Source organism: Lycorma delicatula, chromosome 4, assembly GCF_047948215.1.
Source record: "Lycorma delicatula isolate Av1 chromosome 4, ASM4794821v1, whole genome shotgun sequence".
Classification (NCBI taxonomy): Eukaryota; Metazoa; Arthropoda; class Insecta; order Hemiptera; family Fulgoridae; genus Lycorma; species Lycorma delicatula.
In genome coordinates this window covers 194,618,392-194,638,201 of record NC_134458.1, presented here as the reverse complement: position 1 = coordinate 194,638,201, position 19,810 = coordinate 194,618,392, and the positions used below count along the sequence as shown (strand labels likewise).

The 19,810-nt window shown below is 33.6% G+C and overlaps 1 protein-coding gene across 1 annotated transcript in view; it reads right to left on the bottom strand.

The window, feature by feature from the left end:
* LOC142323004 (sodium- and chloride-dependent GABA transporter 2-like) overlaps positions 1-19,810 on the bottom strand; it is a 140,055-nt gene that overhangs the window by 34,587 nt on the left and 85,658 nt on the right. The window contains exons 7-8 of the mRNA XM_075362098.1: positions 15,237-15,475; positions 3,095-3,311 (exon numbers count right to left, since the gene is read on the bottom strand). Of these exons, the coding sequence (XP_075218213.1) occupies positions 3,095-3,311; positions 15,237-15,475 (456 nt within the window). The remainder of the gene's footprint in view (positions 1-3,094; positions 3,312-15,236; positions 15,476-19,810) is intronic.

The following is a 19,810-nucleotide window of genomic DNA, read 5'->3' as shown; positions in this document are numbered from 1 at the left end:
TTCACTTCAGAGTCTTAATCTCAAATATGTTGTTAAAAGAACGTTACTGGTTCGTTATCAGACAGCTAAAATCAATTTGACGATTTTTTAAAAGATTTCAGAAAGAACCGTCTGTGTCTGTCAACACGTGTGGCAAGATCACTGTGAACGTCTGATCATCGTCATCATTCTTCTTATTGTGGGAATGTCATCTTGGCGTAATTCATTTGCAGTGTTACCTGATTAGGTTGTTATCAGGCACGCTCTATATATAGCTGCAGGATTGGAGACAAGAGAGATTTAAAATTGACTGAGTAAGTGCCTTGTATTGTTCAAAACAATCAATAATCAGGTGATTTGATGCAACATCGGTCAAATCATGAATATCTCAATAAACTGCTTTAACCAGCGCTAGCTGCATAGTAATTTTAATGACTATAGCACTCAGATAAGATTACCGATTCATCTAAATCGATTCATTTGGTAAAGTTTCTGTGCAAGCTTGCACTTGCACAGAATAAAATAAAAAATTAACAATAATTAATTCTTAGATAGTAGAATTTGGAATGTTCGCCTTTTTTTGGAGCCGATTAAAAAATTAAGAATAAAACGTATAAATTAAAAAATGTTAAAATTTAAAGTAAGCATAAATAAAGAGTGTTACTAAACAAAATATTTCGTAAATTTATGCACTAAAATGCATATCATTTTTAATAATTAATGAATTGTCACTCTTACAAACTGCTAAACTCAAATTACTGAAACACTCGTAACTCCTTTTGTTATTTTTAAATATTTTCAGAACATGATTCAGAATTAGATGGTGTTATCTCACAAAACGAAGTTTTTACAATTTTTGCATTAATTAACCGTTCCTCTTTTTACTCTCTCTCTATCTCTCTCTCTCTCTCTCTCTCTCTCTCTATATATATATATATATATATATACACGAGTATATGATGAGTAAATTATCTTTCTTCATCTGTATTAAAACAAAATAAGATATTTGTACAGTCTTTTCCACAGTTGTACGAACCATAAGTTCAAATCTTATGCGGCTGGTCTAATCAACGGTAACTTATGCTGTTTTGCCGCACTAATGTATTCTTGAAATCAAAAGTCATTCAGTGCAGCGTAGATGGCAAACTGAGCATCGTTAACAACGCGCAAGTTTATAAAACAATTTAATCTTACGAATAACAGCTTATTCAAGCTCATTCTTTTGTTGAATGCCATTAATCATTTTATTTTATTTAACTGTTAAACGTTTACTATAGATGGAGGCGAGCGGCTACGAGCTATAGATTTAGAGGCACAAGGCAATGCAGGTAGAGCGGAATTGCCGATTGTTAGAGGGCGTGCAACGCCGCATAGCACTGCGGATGGCAACCGCGTATAACTCGGTTTCGGCAGATGCGGTGATGGTGGTGGGTGGGTTGGTACCGTTGAGACAATTAGCAGACCACAGGAAAAGGGTTGATGAGGGTAAAGACCGTCACGACTCATGAGAGATGATAATGGAAGATTGGCAATCTAGATGAGATGCTTCCCATAAAGGCCGTTAGACACCCCAGAGCACGTGATCTTTGAGTGTTCTCGTTGGATGAATAGAAGACACGATTGTGAGGTGTCAGTGGTTCAATTGCAGGTGAAGAACATTATCCCCAAGATTCTGGAAACGAAGAGCAGTTTACTACCGTAGCAAACGTCATCGCGAGAGTGATATAAGAGAAAGACCAAGATGCGAGGAGAAGACATAACACTTAGAAAGTCCTCGCTAAGGTGAAGAAAGGACCGGAGAGCGAAGGGGCGAAGGACACTCCCTGCGGAGCCGTCGTTCGTTCGCGTAGTGTGGACGCGTGACGGTGATGATGCACGGGGACTGTGGATCTCCCGAACTCGAAGGCACCTCCCGGAGCTGAGTAATGCTTAATTGCGGATCCGGCCCCGTGGGAGGGGTGTGTTGGTGAGGTGGTTATGTTTAGTCGGTAGGACGCAGGTATACATACGCACTTTAATAAGATCTAGCGGAACCTGTTACGAGTCTGACAATGCTCCTTCGGAGCGTACGTAAATGGTATTCTCCCACCTCATCATAAAAAAGAGACCCAGCTATATTTACAATTGCCTAAAAGCGGCCATTTTCAACAGTTATTCCGCGCGTGTTGATAGCTAATTCCATGTTAGTGGAGTGATTGTAGTAAGGTAAGTGATTTTTATTAGTAAGTTTGTATATAAGATTTTTAATAATCCAGTTATATAAATGTTGATTTTTACATTAATTTACGTTAAAAATATTTATATTTGTCCAAAATTAAAAGATTATTTCACGCGATAGGTTTTTGGAAACCGATACAGTTTTCATTACGATTCTAAATTTAATATTACTAATTACAAATTTAATGTATATGCCATTTTTAAAACTGTTTTTTAGGAAAGTTAATAGTTAAGATTCTTGAATTTAATTATACTGGTTTCAACCCACCGAGTTGGTCTAATGGTGAACGCGTCTTTGCAAATCAGTTATTTCGAGAGTTCCAACGTTCAAATCCTAGTTCAAGGCAGTTGCTTTTATACGGACTTGAATACTAAATCGTGGATACCGGTGTTCTTTGGCGGTTGGATTTCAATTAACCACACATCTCAGAAATGGTCCACCTGAGACTGCACAAGACTACACTTCACTTACACTCATACATATCATCCTCTGAAGTAATACCTGACGGTGATTCCCGGAGGCTAAACAGGAAAAAAAAATTATACAGCTTTTAAAACCGATTTTCGGCAGGTAGGGTTTATCGAAGTGTTGAAACTGTCTAGATGTTTTATTTCTTCTCATCTTACAAAGGTATCTATACCGCTTATATCTTTTTTTCTTTTATATTAATTCAACTGAAGAAAGGGAGAATATATCTCTTTCAGTTCAGTCCATCTCCTATTTATTTATAATTTCTTAAATATTGATCTATTATATAACATTTAGATATACTTATTCAAACTAGATACAAGTTGATAAACCATTAACTTTATAAACTAGTAAGGTTAGTACTAAGGTTATACTTTTTTAATGAGGTATCAATTTATCATTAAAATAAGAAATTATAATATATCTTACGACAAGCATAAAAAAGAATATAGCTGCCCAAGCCGGTGCTCCAGGTAATTTAAGTACTACTTCAGGATAAGTAAGAAAAACAAGTCCAGGACCGCTTTTCACGACTTCAGCTACTTCTGTTCCTTGTTCCAATGCAATATTACCGAGAATAGAAAATGTTACACAGCCAGCTAATAGACATGTTAATGTATTTATGATACACGTTATTATTGCATCTCTGCAACAAGAAAAAAATAAAATTATTACACTTAATAAACATAATTTTTATAAGAAAACATTATCGTAATGAGCTGGTTTACTATTCACCTCGTTTCATCAATAATATGATTAAATTATATAGATTTCAAATTCGGTACAGTGAGTTAATAAGGACCAATATGTTATTCTAATCGGAAACATATTGTGTATTTTAAGCAGCAGTTTATAACATTTTATGTAAACTATATTTCGTTATTACTTTCATGACTGTAGCTATAGTGGGAATGTATATTATACAAAAAAAAATTACATATATAAAATATTGAGTTTTTTTTTAAGTTTTGTACATTAAGGAGACATTAATTTTTTTTTTACAGGCCAACATATATATATATATATAATCTTATAACTCTGTATTTAGGGTTATAATTCTTGACTCCACTGACCAATTTTCTTCAAACTAATAGACAAGTGCTACGTTAGGGTGGGGGGGAAGAATGTATTAAAATTTTGAAAAAATTGGAAAAAGGTTAAAATGTTACCCGATTGCTTTATCTTGAGTATGGGGAACTCTAAATGAAAACGTTATCCCAATTTCAGATTTTTAATGCTTAGAATATATATATTTAAACAATAAAGACACTAAAATAACTTAATATCCTTCCCTTTCTTTTTCTTCTGTTTAGCCTCCGGAACCAGCTTAAAGTATTATTTCAGAGGATGATATGTATGAATGTAAATTAAGTGCATTCTTGTACAGTCTTTAGATGTGTGCGGTTAATTGAAAGCCAACCACCAAAGAACACCGGTATCCATCTACTATTCAAATCCATACAATAGTATAAAAGTAATCTGTAAAGTATAAAAGTTAGTTTACTAGAATATCAACCCCTGACAGGGAGCTACCAAATTTTTTAAAAAATAATCACAACGCATATATTAAAATTATTTGTTTCTGGAATTATTTCACTCCTAGAACAATGCCAAACTCGATCCTAAGAAGTTCAAATAAAACAAAATCGGAAAACTATTAAAAGGCAAAATAGTATCTCCGTTACTTGAAATAGATGTAAAGGTATTTTTTCCAATAGCACTACGTTCTATTAGAAAACTTGAATTTCACATAGACGAAGAGAAAATAAATAATTTCCAAGAACTCACTATTCGGAGAAAATCCTTACCCTAATTACTGTAAGAGTTGTTAAAAGCAGACGTCAAGCATAGAGCATAATTGATTGTCATGTCAACAAAAGTCATTCTATATTCGTTTGCTGTACTTTCAATTGTTGAACGAGTTTGGAAACGAAGAAGAACAAAAAAACAAGTTCAATCGTTCCACTTACATTGTCCTTCCCATGTATAGAAATAATCATTTTGTTTTTGTATTTGTTTATTAAACTATGGATCATAAAATTAGAAATAAATATCGTTACATAAAAATCTGAAAAAGAAAGAATTCGTAATTTTGGTTCTTGTTTTTCAATAAACTTGACTAGCACTGGTCAAGTTATGCGATTCATCGGTGACTTTTAATTATTGCTATAGAAAGGAAAGTATTGTAATCTGTCCAATTTGGGGATATGTGGTTTTCATCGGATCTTGACGTTTTGACACCTAAGGATCCCAAAAAACCAGATAGAAATTTTTCCGGAGGTTTGTATATTCGTACGTGTGTTCAGTGTCGTACTCTTAATCACATTATATCGCCAGAACTACTAGACCGATTTTTACGAAACTTGGTCAGATTACTTCTGTATATGATGCATTGCGCCATTAAATTTTTATCTTTAAAGGTGAAGCAAGTGAGGCTGTAGAGCAAGGTCACCCTCAGCATCACGAGATTTTGCCTAATTAAGGTCTTATTTTTCTTAGGAACATTTGTTAACAATTAAAAAATAATATTTGAGAAATCTTTTTTTTTGTAAAATCGCACACCCACCCCAAAAAGTGTTCTAAATAAACTAGTGGCTGAGCGGGTGCAGTGCGTCTTTAGTAACCTCTCTTAGCATTAGGAACTCTAGAGTAGCATTGATGTGCAGCTGTTGTAGTCTTCTGCTATATTGTAACGTCACGGGTGAGCGGTAATATTAAATAAATGAAAAATATTTAAAGTGGCCGCTAGTACTGCCACACCCGGGAAAATTAATATATTATGCGCTGGCGCTTTAGTTAAATCATTCAATTAAATAAACAAAAAATATTTTATTTAAATAAAATGATAAATAGTTTAATTTAAGTTGTGTTTGTATGTGTATGTAAGTCGTGCATCAGAAAAAAAGCTGATTGACGGGAAAGTCTTACAACTATGTTGTCAAGTTTTATCTATTACAGTAAGGAACATGTTTATAACGATGTATAGAGTTTTAAAATACAAAAGAAATATATTTACTCTGAAAATTGTTTAAAGAAATAAAATATTATTGAAATTTGAACAGAAAAGGCAACGCACAATAACTCCTAGTTGTATGATGATCCATGTCCACAACCATCCCAGAAAATGCCCTTAATGAGTGCCTAAGTGGGCATACTGCGTCAATAGTACATTTTGTCACTACAAGGAGTGCTAATGTAGCCCTAACTTATTTTTACTTGTGTGTGTAAGCTGTGCATTAGAAAATATTCGCGTGACGGAAAAGTCCTACAACTGTGATGACAGCTGTGTTTTTTTTTTTTAATTAAATAACAGTGAAATTAATAAAAACTTTTGCTTTTATTTGTTTTATTGCCTTTTTTTCTGACTCGTTGCTAGTAGAAATGAGTATTATCTTTTACGTAGATTAAAACTTATTTAAGAAAAATTAAATATGAAAACATATTACAATTCCAGAAAAATCCCTGCATACATGTACTTTTTATCTATACTATTATATAAAGAGGAAGGGGATGCTTTTCTTTATAAACAAAAAAACTACTCGATTTATCGCTACTCAATTTTTATCCATATTTCTTCGCGTAACTAAGAAGATTTCTGGATATATTTCGTCATAAAATACATACAATTTAGCAGTGGAAATTTCCTGATTGAAGTAAAACTTTAATGAATTGAATAAATAAACTGAGAACAGGGTTTGAACTGAATGAGTCGAACTAATGATTTTTCATACCCTGTTGAACAATATATCATTTCAAGATGATATGTTTCATCTCGAAAAAAAATATATATATACAGTAGTGGAGATTTTCAGGTTGAAGCATAAAATATAATGAATTGTGAACTTTGAGTGTCTATCACTATGTGAGCTGTGTTTGAATTGATTGAATATAAACATCTAAAACCAATTTCTGGATTTTCTGAGTTTCATTACGAGTTTCAAGTGTTAAAATAGATTTTTCACTTTTTTCAACCCTGTTATTTTTTTAATTCTCTGTAACAAATGAAGAAATCAACCGAATTTTTAGTGAGTGCAATCTTACTGTCAATAAACCAATTTCTAAATTTTTGAAATTCGACCTTGAAATTGTGTAAAAAGTAAAAACACGTTGATTATTAATTGTAAATTTTACCAATCCTAACTATAGTAAATGAGATATTCAATAGAAAATACTCTTTAGTTAAATATTTCGTCAAAATATTGTAAAAAATTTCAATAGCATCTATGATTTGAAATTATTTCTCTTCTTGTCTATTAAAGTTATATGTGAGGGAGCGTCATTTGTATCAATCCAGATAGCTTGTTGGTACTGATAATTATCACGGTTGTGTTGCACAACAAAGAACGTTTGGAACATCATCAATGCTTTTGATATTCACTGCGTCATCATTTTCTACTTGAAACAAAAAATCTAAATCATCTGTCATGGGGCTTTTTGGATTTTGGCCTGCAACAAAATCTATTTTTATCGGTTCATAAAGTTCATTCTCATCTTCAACAGTTTCATCACCTTTACTGTTTTTAGTACCATTAGAACTAAATAAGAAACTTCCGTCACTGTAGTCCAAGTCAATCCAATGATCTGTCTGTATATTTTCTTTTCATAAAGTGTTCCATCACTCGATAAATGCATAAAACAGAACATTAAGAATAACAAAGTAACACAAGAGTCAGGACTTTTTTGGTTAGTTACTAAGCAAAACAACAGCTCAAACTGAGTTAGATTGTGAAGTATGTGAAGAACAGGTCTACCAACGTATGGTCTGCAATAAAAAATAATAAAAATTCCCATGCCGGGACCCAAGTGATCCATGCCCAAGTGACCCATATACGTGACGGACATTGCAACAGACCGACATGCAACAACGTAAAGAAAAAATAAACCATCTGGCTATGAGAGTTCATTTAATAAATTAAGGTTCTCGTCACACTTGTGTGACATCATGGGGTTGTGGGTTGCTCCCTGAGCGTCCTCTATATGTGATGATTTACTGGTAAAAACAGTACGTCTCAAATATGTGACGTCGGTCTATTTTGAATATCCATTTTTAGGTTTGGTAGCGAACGTGTCAACAGATCTTTTTTCGGATCAGTATATAATAATACATTTATGTTCTTGTCAAGAATAGGTAAATATGTTACTACACTAATAAAAAGAAACGGAAATGCCCCAGTATTTTCCTGGATAATTAAGGGAAATTATTGTAAAACCTTGACTAGAAAACATTACAAAATACACGGGTAACTAAAAGTAATAAATTTATGTTAAGTCCAGATTAATTATTTAAAATAAATATATAGAAAATAATAAAAAGATTATAATAATACGTGAAATGCTAAAGCTAATGTAAAATAAATCGCAGTTCGTAAGACATTAATGAAAATTATTTGAACGCATGTTGAATAGAATACTGATATTCCAGGGTTTTTAAAACATTATTATATTTATTTGAAAATTCAGTTGCAGTGTAATATTGTTTGTAAAATAAATCTTTTTAATTGTATTTAAATAAATTGGTGGAAACCGTTTTTGTAAACGGTCGGGTAATTTATTATCGGTAAATTAGCAATGGAAGCATAATCATGTTCTTTCTCATACGTCAAAGTATTGAGTTGAATTATATGAAAACAGTTCTGTTTTCTGGTTAGGTAGAGGTGAGTATTGTGTTTTTTTTTTTAAGAATAAGTGACTGTTTTTTGAAAAAGTTGTTTATTCATGATGGTTCCCACAGGCAGGAAATATAAATTTAGTCAGGAAAAGTCAGGAATTTTTAGAAAACAACAGGAAAAGTGAAGAAACATTGTAAAAATAACAAAGAATTGCATTTTCACAGGTGGCTTAACCATTAACAAATCTCTTCCTGTGGAGAATTTGCACGTAGATACAATAATTTATCAACAAGAGTTTTTATGCAACTGTAATTGCTGAGAGTAATTGTAGCTGACTAACCCACCGGGCTGGTCTAGCGGTTAAACTCGTCATCGCAAATCAGCTGATTTCGAAGTCGAGAGTTCCAAGATTCAAATTCTAGTAAGGTCAGTTACTTCATACCAATTTGAATACTAGGTCGTGGATGCCGGTGTTGGTGTTCTTTGGTGATTGAGTTACATTCAATTAACCGCATATCTCAGAAACGGATGACCTGAGGTAACACTTCATTTACATTCATACATATCATCCTCATTGATCCACTGAAGTAATATCTTACGGTGGTTCCGGAGGCTAAACAAAAAAGGAGAGAAAAGATGCTAGGAACAGAAGAAAGTTAAAATAAAATATAAATATACATTTTATAAAAATTAAATTAAAATAAATATATAAATAAAATATGTATATATTTTGCAGAGTAAACAGCAGTATCATCATATTACGAGAGTTAGGAAATTTTTATCTAAATTGGTCAGGAAAAGTCAGGAAAAATAAACCTTAAAATTCGGTGGGAACCCTGTAATATTCATTAAACTCATGAATAAATTAACATGTTATTTTTTAAATATCCATATTAATAATTCATACTTAGGGGAACCAAATGATGACGTGACGGCTAATTTCTATATTTTTAACCCGTTTGATTTTAGATTCATTGATTATATTTATCATTTTTTGGATGGATTTATAATGTTTTACTAAAATTTATTTGTTTGTTAATGTCATCCGTTTAACATTCTGTTATTTGTGTTTCATCTCTACAGTTAAAAACAAAGTTTTCTAGTTACTTAAAATACAGATTTAAAATGCGGGCATGGATCATCTTATACGAGTTATTCTGTGTTGCCTATATGTTCAAATTTCAGTAATGTTTTTGCTTTAAACAATTTGCAGAGTAATTATATTTATTCTGTATTTTAAAACTGTATACATCATTATAAATTTGATCCTTACTGTTATAAAAAAAAAGCTGACAATACGGTTGCAGGACTTTCCCGTCAAGCGGATTTTTTCTGGTACACGGCTTACACACACAACTTAATTTAGAATATTTATAATTTTATTTAAATATAATATTTTTTTATTTTTATTTAATTCAATAATTGTAATTAAAGCGCGTGCATACCGCAATTCATTGGCGCGGGTTTGGTGGTCCTAGCGGCCACTTTAAATAATATTTTACCCTTTAAATATAATATATTTATATTTATTTAATTCTACTGTGACGTTACAAAATAGTATTAGCACTAACATCTAATTGCTGTACATCAGTGCTCTGCTAGTGCTCCTTGTGGTGACAGTGGGTACTAATGGCACACTATACCCACTTGGCCATTAGTTTATTTAGAACATTTTTTTAGGTGGGAGTACAAAAATATATTTTTGGAAATATTATTTTTTAATTAACAAATTTACCTAAGAAAAATAAGACCTTAATTAGGCGAAATCTCAGTATACTGAGGGCGACTGTATGATCTATAGTTTCACTCCCCTGAATTTTTAATTTGAAAATTTAACGGAATCAATTCCCCATATATAGTAAAAATCTGGCGAAGTTTGGTAAAAATCGGTTGAGTAGTCTGGAAATATAAGTTGTGAAGCACCGAAGACACACACACGTACATGCGAAAATTTTCATCCGGTTCTTGTCTTTTTTGGCTCCTTAGGTATCAAAACGTAAAGATCTGGTGTAAACCAAATGTGCCTAAATCGGACCGATTACTATACTTTCCCTTCTAATTCTACAACGCTAGGCGGGAAAGTAAAAATAAAATTATTACAGATCTTAAATCTGATTTTAGTCAGGGAAAACATTCCGGCAGAAACCACAATTAATGTGCTTATTGAATAAATGTTACATTTGTATTTCAAAAAATATTGGATGATAAAACATTTTGTAAAAGTTGTAAGAAAATTATCCGTTTGTGATATTGTAATTTAGTGTGCAACAATAATTATAATAAATAATTTTTTATTGCACATTTTCAAAACTCATTTTAATCTTCTTTGCTATATGACTATATAATACTACACTATAATAGACTTCGACAGTATAGTATGTAATGGAAAGTACGCTAACTAGGTAAAATTTAGCACGTTGCGGTTTTTGTAGGTCTTAATATTTCATTACCGCAGAAAAATTCACAGTTTCATAGAAAAATTTATGAAATATTTAAGTAGCCCATATTCTTTCTTGATAACTCCAGACTGGATGGCTGATGTGCATGAAATTTGGCTCAATTATTTCTCTATGTGAGGCATTGATGCCATTTGATTTTGGTTATAGTTGATCGACGGACAGGGAAATACAGATATGATGGATCTCATTTTTCAAATTTATTTCTAAGGGTAGGTAAATTTGTGCATATAATTTAATTCCCCTGCTTTCTGGTATTTTTGTTATTATTCAAACCTCCAGAAGGGATGGGGCGCAAAGAATGCTTTTTCTTTTTGTATTCAAAGTTCTCAAGCTCCTGCATCGATTAGATGATTCAATTATATTACTCTGTCACTTTGGTTATGTATTTGGGCAGTTTCATTCAAGGGGGGAGGGAATAATGACCCTAATTTTTTTTTTATTTTGTCCATCTTTTATTGTTTTGCTTTTTTTCGTCGGTTTCGTTTGAATTTTCAAACTGGATTAAGAAATTTTTCTGAAATTTTGTATAGTGATGATTACAACTCATTAATGCGACTTAATAATTGTAAGCTGTTATCATTTTTTTGTTTTTATTATAATAACAATGTTTTTTTTTGTTTTTTTTTATAAAAATGGGTATGAGATCATTATTTGGGGCACCCATAAATAAAATGAGTGGAGGAATATTTAGTAAATTAAAAATTTATCTTAGTTTATATATATGAATGCCTGCCTAACTTTGCTAAAAAAAACCAAATGTAGTTTTTTTATGACATTGTAGAATTGTTGAATTGTTTTTTTTGTAACTCAGTAGTTTTGCATATAAGAAAGGGTCTTATTATGCTTCCATTACAATTTTAATACATTTAAAATATATCTTCTTCAATATCTTTATATATATATATATATTTCTTGTGTGCGTGTGTATGTCACTGAACTCCTCCTAAACGGCTGGACCGATTTTGATGAAATTTTTTGTGTGTGTTCAAGGGGATTCGAGAATGGTTTAGATTCACAATTTGATCCAACAGAAAATGTTTTTTAATTAATTTATTTATTTATGTGTTGTTCTTGATCTTGGGATGGTTAAGGTTCACAACTAGATCCAGTAGGCAGCACTACAATCGTGTTTTAAACATTTTTTTTATTTTTGGCATATCAGTCAGACCCGGTAGTTGTGCTGCGATCGGATTCTAAGAAATTTTTTTTATTTTGTTGCTTTTTCACATACTTGCACATACTTGCATCGTAGCTTATTGTTGTTATTACATTAAAATTTGTATTTTTAACGCACTACTGTGTTTAGAGAGTAGTCTGAATTAAATCCGATAGGTAGTGCTGTTCTGCCAATTGGATTTATTTAAATTATGACTTTTATAAAGTGAAAGGTTAAATTTTATTAAGTTCCGTAACGTTTTATAAGTTTCTTAATGTTCAGTATTAATTGAAATTATTTTGCAGCCACAACCCTTTTCGTTAAAGAATTACTTTCCACCGAATACTGTAATTAGAGAGTGGTGTGAATTAAATGCGATAGGTAGTGCTGTTGTTTTGCCATTTGGATTTATTTAAATTCTGATTTTTACAAAGTGAAAGGTTAAATTTTGTGAAGTTCCTAATGTTCAATTTTTTAAGGTTTTATGAAACTTTCAATCGTGTTCATTTAACCTGTGCGTATACTCAAATCTATCAATAGTAAAAGATTGCCAAGTCTGCTAGAATTGAGCACTTATTGAGAATATTGTATTATATTATATATAATTTATTGAAATAACACTTTAAAGTGTAATTAAAAAACATACATTGTCCAAATTTGTAAGGTGCAGTATTGAAGTGAGTATTTTACACGATTTTTTCATGAATTTTAATGATGTATACACGTGCATTTAATAACAATCAACTTAACCTACAAATTTAAATTGTCAGTTCTCATTTGATTCTATGCAACTTATGAAGTATTGAACGTCACTTTGAAAATAAAAATGTAAGTTTGTGAATTAATTTATAACATTTATAAAATTAAAATATAAGTTACTTATAATAATTATAGTTTAAAGAATATTTAAAAAATTGAAGTTATCATTTTTGTAGCTGATTAATTTTATAAATTTTTTTCTAAAATTGCTTTTAATTTACAATTATCGAAAATTTGGTAAAAGAGATGTTAAAATAAAGAATGAGAAAAATGATAAAAATTTCTACTAAAATTTTAACTACGTTGCTTTTTTTTACAGTGCTTTAATTTTTTTATTAATTGATTAATTAAGCTATCACATGGTTATGAAACTTCAAAATTATTAAATAAAAAAAAAAAAATGTAGGAGGTACTTTTGTAGAATGATCTTAAGAGAAAATTAGTAGTAATGTGGATGAAAATTTATTAATTACACTAATTATTAATTTTACGACGTTTCGATTTTCGTCAGATATCTCAATATTTAGTGAAAATAAATATTAACCACACTACACATAATTAATCAATAAACCCATTACAATAATACAACAATCACAAATTATTAGTAGTCATACTAATAGTCATATTAATGAAATTTCGTCCACATTCCTGCTAATTTTAACTTAAATAACTTACTTATATTTATGTGTGTGCATTTATTACAGAACAATGCCGCGTCAGGACAACGTCTGTCGGGTCCGCTAGTATTTAATAAAATTAAAATATTTTTCTTTACAGAAATTATTACTCTGATTATTACTTTTAAAATAGTACTAATATAATTAATACATATATATATATATATATATATATATATACTAGCCGGCATGTCTAGCCAGAACCTGGACTCTCGGGGCTCAGGTCAGCAAACACGAATCCCGGAACCAACTCAGAGGCTCCACGGGGCCTACGCATGGCCGCAGAGCTCACTTCACTTGCCATTCCCAATTTTCCAGAAGGACCGACACCATGGACACCAGCAGAGCGCTTGCCTCAGTCACCATTCCCATCTACCCAGAGGGCTCCACCCCCTGGACCCCACACTGTACGTTATCCTCACGGTTGTGAGAATAATACTGATAAATAACGATTACAGCATTCAGGCTTTATAATAAGGCTTTATTAAGACTTTTTACAAGAATAAGAAGAAACTAAACAACAAAAGTTCTCAGTTGTGCCAAGAAACACGGTTAAAAATTTAGTTGTGATTGATCGAGTAGTTTTTTTGTTTATCCCTAACAAAAAAAAACCCTCTTCCTCATTATATAGTAGTATAGATATTAATTTTCATTAGTTTTTTCTAAAAATTTTTTATATTTATTTTATTTATTTAGAATATTTCTATTAAAATTATTTCATAGGTTTATTACTTTTAAATTATACGAGGTTTAACTAGTTTTTTATTTATTTATTTTTTTGTTAATTGAAATAATTTTGGCGTTTTTTATTCTGATTAAGATTTTCTATGGTTTCTCTTGATCCATCCAGGTTAATGTTAAGTCAATTACTGTTTTATTTGTAAAGCTTAGTCACTGATTTCTGATGTTATCTGCATATTGTAGTATCATTTACCGATAAAAATAAAATACTTATTATATTATTATAAAATATACTTTGATAAGACACAAATTTAAATTTTAAGTGTTTTTTTTTTTTATAATATCTTTGAATTAAAGAACTATTGAAAACTTAAGCTAGTGAAATTTAAACGATGAAGCGTCTGCTAGATGGCACCTAGTAGACGTTTCATATTGAATTAAAAAAAGAAGATTTGAAACTGAGATAATACAATTGAACTTCTATATAACAAACCTCGGTTTTACAAATTGATTTTCATGATATATTAATAAATATACATACAAATTTACCTCTGTTTAACGTATTCATACCTCCATATAACGAAATGGTGACATCGCATAATAATATAATGCAGTATCTGTAGGTAATAACATACAGTAATTTTTACGAAATGACATAAGTTTAATATTTTGGACATCTCTACGAGTTTAAGTTAGTTATGCTATTGATTTCCGTGCCTAAATTGTACTTGCATACATACACAAAGTATTCTTGACGATAATCAAGAATGACAGGTTATTTTTATTGAACTGGTAACGCGAAAATTCCCGAGATTCTATTATAACCCGTTAACAGTAAAATTCTAACAAAAGATTTAAACACGTGATTTGCAGTTACTGTCTGCCTATGCATTAAAATAACGGAATTTCCCGAAATACATTAAGTAACGCAGAGCGCTGAAATTACTGCGCCAACTTTTATTCGTTTATCTAAACGAGACATTCATTTACAGTACGTAGACATAACATAACAAATAGAATTGTTAGAAAACATTTAACACGTTTTCTCTCTACTGTTTAGTGCATACATACAGTTCAGCAATAATGTTTCCTTTATTTAACAAATTTTTTCACGGGATTCTCGATGTCGTTATATAGAGGTTTGATTTCAGTAGCTCTATTTCTGTTCTTCAAATTAAAACTTACGTTGGTATTATTATAAATAATGTGAAAAATAAATAAAGTAGTTACTTGTAACAGTTGTGATGAAATTTATTATAAGATCCTAACGCTGGGAGCGCACCGGTTCCTATACTATACGCGAAAAATATCTGTGTTGCTCCATCAATCCAAGGACCAGGCCCTAATAGTTTCTCCCACCTTGGTGTAATATAGTATAGTAAACCATCTCCTGCTCCAGGTAATGTGACACCTCGTACTAGGAGAATAAGTAACACTACATATGGAAACAGTGCTGTAAACCAAATAATCTGAAAAAAAGAAAGATATAGATATACCGATAAGCATAATTCTATTTATTTATAATGTCAGATATATTTCCATTATAGTATCGGTAAATATACTTCTCATACTCTCAAATCGATAATTCTCCAAGGATGATATTTTTACGGTCAGCAAACATTACAAAGAGAATGATTGTTAAAATTAAAACTTCCTTTTCTCCTTTGTGTTTCTTGTACGTGTATTGTCAATTATTGTGGTAATTGACATCCTTGGAATTGTCGTTATCTTGCTGAGGTTTTCATTCTTTTCAGAAATTTCTTTCGTTCTGTTTTTGGCAATCCATTGTCACAGTATATACATTTGGAGAAAAATATTGTTTATATTTTTAATATTAAATAGTTTTTTAGTTTTACATTTCAGTGTTTTTGATATGCTTTGTATAATTTTCATAGGCTAGGATGGCCTAATTCCATGGATTTCTACAATTTTTATTTTTTTTTTTAACAAGGACCATTTCAAAGTAAGAATTAATGTTTTGTGTCTCATAACGTATTTCCTTTCACCCGACTCAAATTTCTTTTTAATTAGGAAAATCAAACTTGAAGGGTTAAATAGTAAACAAATCGACCTACTATTACTATTTATTATTATATTTTATGACCCCATAGGATCACTTTAGTCAGTCCCAAATCTCTCCGATAATACTGATTGGGCCTTGCGGTCCTTCCAATACTTTTTCATACGTTTTGATCTTTGTGCCCTTTCTAGTATTGAAAATGTTTGTGAAAATGAGTGTGAAGCGAGTGTTTTTCTTCTTGATTTTCTTGTTTAACTTTATCTTTTCTGTGGTATCTACTGGTGTAAGATCAATTTTCTCTAGATCCATTCTTATTTCTCTGATGCATTACGTCTCGGTGTTTTTCGAGTGGAGATTGTACTGTACTAGCTGTTTTAGAAGTCTTGAATCTTGCATCCTCATGATATGTCTAAAGAATCTTAGTCTCCTCTTACGCACAATATTAATGATTGATTCTAACTCTTTTCACGACTTTGTCGAGCACAGTTCACCACTGCCTGTCTTTCTGTTACTTTTTATCGATGCAGGTTCTTCTCTGTCTTTGATTGTTCGTTCAGATGGAAGAGTGTTTCTGCTGCATTAGTGGTTTCTGTTTTTATAACTACGAGTATGTTGTAGTGTCTTATTTTTGCGTTTATTGATAGGCATTTTTATTGTAATTTAAGGGGTTAATTTTTGATAGTGAAGCTGGAGAGACCGTATACCATTTGCGGGTGCGGCGAGAGGTCACCCAGTTCTGCGGTGATGCAGTGTCCTTGGAGATCACCGATGCTGAGGTGCGTCAAACTATCTGTAGTTTAGGTAGGGGTAAGGCTCCAGGCTTTGATGAAATAAGAACATAGTTTCTTGTTCGCTCGGTTGGGATGAGTGTGAGAGTTGTCACACGCGTATTTAATAAATTGTTGTTTGGAGGATAATTCCCTGTGGGTTGGAAGAAATGAATTATGAAATTGTTGTTTAAAGGTGGCGACAAGGATCCTGCTATTAGTTCGTTGTATAGGCCTCTGACGTTACTTCAAGTTATTGGCAAGGTCTTTGAAAAAGTTTCGTATCTCCGTATAAATGAATTGTATGGTCTCCTTTTTGGAGCTGTTGGTTTGAGTGTGTACCCTCCAGCAGTTTGGGCTTTCTTGGATTTAGACTGCTATTACAGTTAGAACAATTTGAGTTTAGACTTGTCCTATCTATTTTTGCAGAAGTAAAAAGGTGTTATTTATTCGGCGCGTATCCGCCTTATCGCGGCTGAAAGGTAGTAACGACTCTTGGTCGTCACCCCGTAACAACCAAGGAAATACTCCCCAGTCCTGCTTGCGTTCTTCTCAGAACGAGAGCCGTAAGCCGTTGTTATTTAATAAACGATCCAGAAGCGGCCAAGAGGTACAAAAAGTAACAGGGGAATATACAAGGTCCCCAGCTGTCCGTGGCTCGCTGCGGGCAGTAGTCAAATTTGTGCGCTTGCCCAGAGTGTTTTTGTAGGAAGAAGACAGCGAGCAATGTCGTTGTAGTGTAGGAAGGCTAGGGTATATCTGGCCATGATAGAGGAAGCGATGGAAGTTATGTCCGGGCGGAAGAGGAGAGCGAAACTTTCCCCATCCAACTCAGAATCAGACGGCGAGTTCTCCGAGATGGATGTAGGGACATCCCAGGCAGAGAGAGGGGACCCATTGGTCGAAGAGTTTCGAGCGGCAAAGGGTAGACCTGGTACCAAGATTCTTCTAGCGGCGCAGCAGAGTTTAGATAATCTTCTGGACTTCGTAGAAGGCCTCCGCAGCGTCAGTGCAGGGGTGAGGTGCAGAATTTTGCCTAGGATTAGGCATGTTAAGGGAGTTCTTTCCGCTCTGGCGGAAGGTTTTAAGAAGTTGGCCTTCCGGCCCAATGAGGTCAAAGTGGTTCAGGCAGCCAGAGTTCCTGCTCCTGCTCAGCCGAGGCGTTACGCCGAAGTTGTGTGGGGCAAACGAGAGTCTAGCCAAGCTTCGCCACAGCCCGAGGTATTGTTCGTTAACAAGCTTGAGGGGTCTACTAAAATTACTAGACAACTCAAGGAGGACTTCACGGTTGCCCTTCGTGGGAAGCAGAAGAACCTCAAGATTGGGGAAAATAAAGAGCCCAGAAGGGTCTAGTAGTGGTTGCCAATGACATGGAGACAGTCCGAGGCATCGCGGAATCTTCTGAGCTGAAAAGGCTTGAGGTCAAGGTGGACCCGAAGCGAAAGCGTAGGCCCCAGGTCATTGTCTACGACATTGACCGGCGAGTATCTGATGAGGATGTTCTGTTCCTTATTAGAGAGCAGAACGCTGAGTTGGATGAGGCTGCGTTCATGAAAGAGTATAGGCTACTCTTCAAGACTGGGAAGCGTGATGCTCAAAAGTATCACGATTTTTTTGAACTTGGTGCTGGTCTCTTCAATAAGTTTATGTCTGAGGGTAGGTTGTTTCTTGATCTCACATCCTGTCAAGTCAGAAAGTACATTGATGTAAAAAATTGCTTTATCGATTTATATTTATTTATATTTTTGGACCAACTCCAAAAATGATAATTTACCGTAAGTGAATTGCAAGTTATGCAAAGTTGCTTCAGTCATCGGAATGTGCTGCTCCGTGATGGCAGTCATGAGGTTACCACAGACGCTGTCTAAGGGATGTCTCCAGGGCAGCATTTTGGGTTAGTTATTATGCGCGGTGAAGTTTGATTTTCTCCTGCGGCTGATTTTGCTTAGCGGGTGTTGCATCGTGGCTTAGGCTCCTGCTGGTAGAAGGAAGGTCGCAGAGGGAGGTTGAACTCCGAGCCATTCGGGCTTGCAGGATGTTTGAGCTGTGGGATCATCAACACAAGATGACGTTTAGCCCGGGAAAGACCACGATGATGCTCCTCAAAGGCCGTCTGGCAGAGAGTCTACGTGCCCGAGTTTCGATGGCAGGACAGCGTACAAAGTGTGTTCAGGTTCAAAAGTATCTCGGGGTGTTTCTTGATGAGAAACTGCAATTTAAGAAACATCTTCCATACTTCGAGGAGATGGCCTGCAATGTCTCCTTCGGTATTCGACGTATGGTCAATCTTGATTGAGGTCTTAACTTTAAGACCATGAGCATTCTATATAAAGGTATGTACGAGGCTATTATGCTACACGCGGCGCCTGTTTGAGCGGATAGGCTAAAGTATAAAATTTATCGGGAAATATTATTAAGGGCTCAACGACTAATATTGTTAACGGTAACGGGTGGTTAGCGTACTATTTCACGAGAGGTAGTCTTGGTGATTGCAGGCGTAAAATACCGATAGACTTGATTGCGTCTGAGAAGCAGCATCGGTGTGTTGCTAAGAAGTCCGTTGAGTTGACTTCGGATAAAGTTCGAGAAAAAAATTGAACAACATGGCAATGCCTTGTGGCAGGCCAGATAGTATGAGACAGAGGGTGGACGTTATACGCATGATCTCTCTCCAAATGTTGGTTTGCGGGACGCATGTTGGGTGCACCCTAATGAATATGTGACGCAATTTCTTTCCGACCATGGTGCTTTTAGGGACAGACCGCAGAAATTCGGCCTGGTAGATTCTAGGATGTGTCTCAGTGTGGACAATTGGACGACATTTACCATGTTCTTTATGAGTGCCTGAAGTACGAGTTAATGCGTACGGAGACAATCTGTTGGCTTGATCTTATCGGATCGGCGTTGAATCTCCGTATAAACTGGAGGAGCCAGGCCGAATGGGCAATAATTAAGAGTTTTACAGTGTACTTAACAAAGGAATTACTGAAGGGATCTAGAGCTCTGCTTGGATTTCT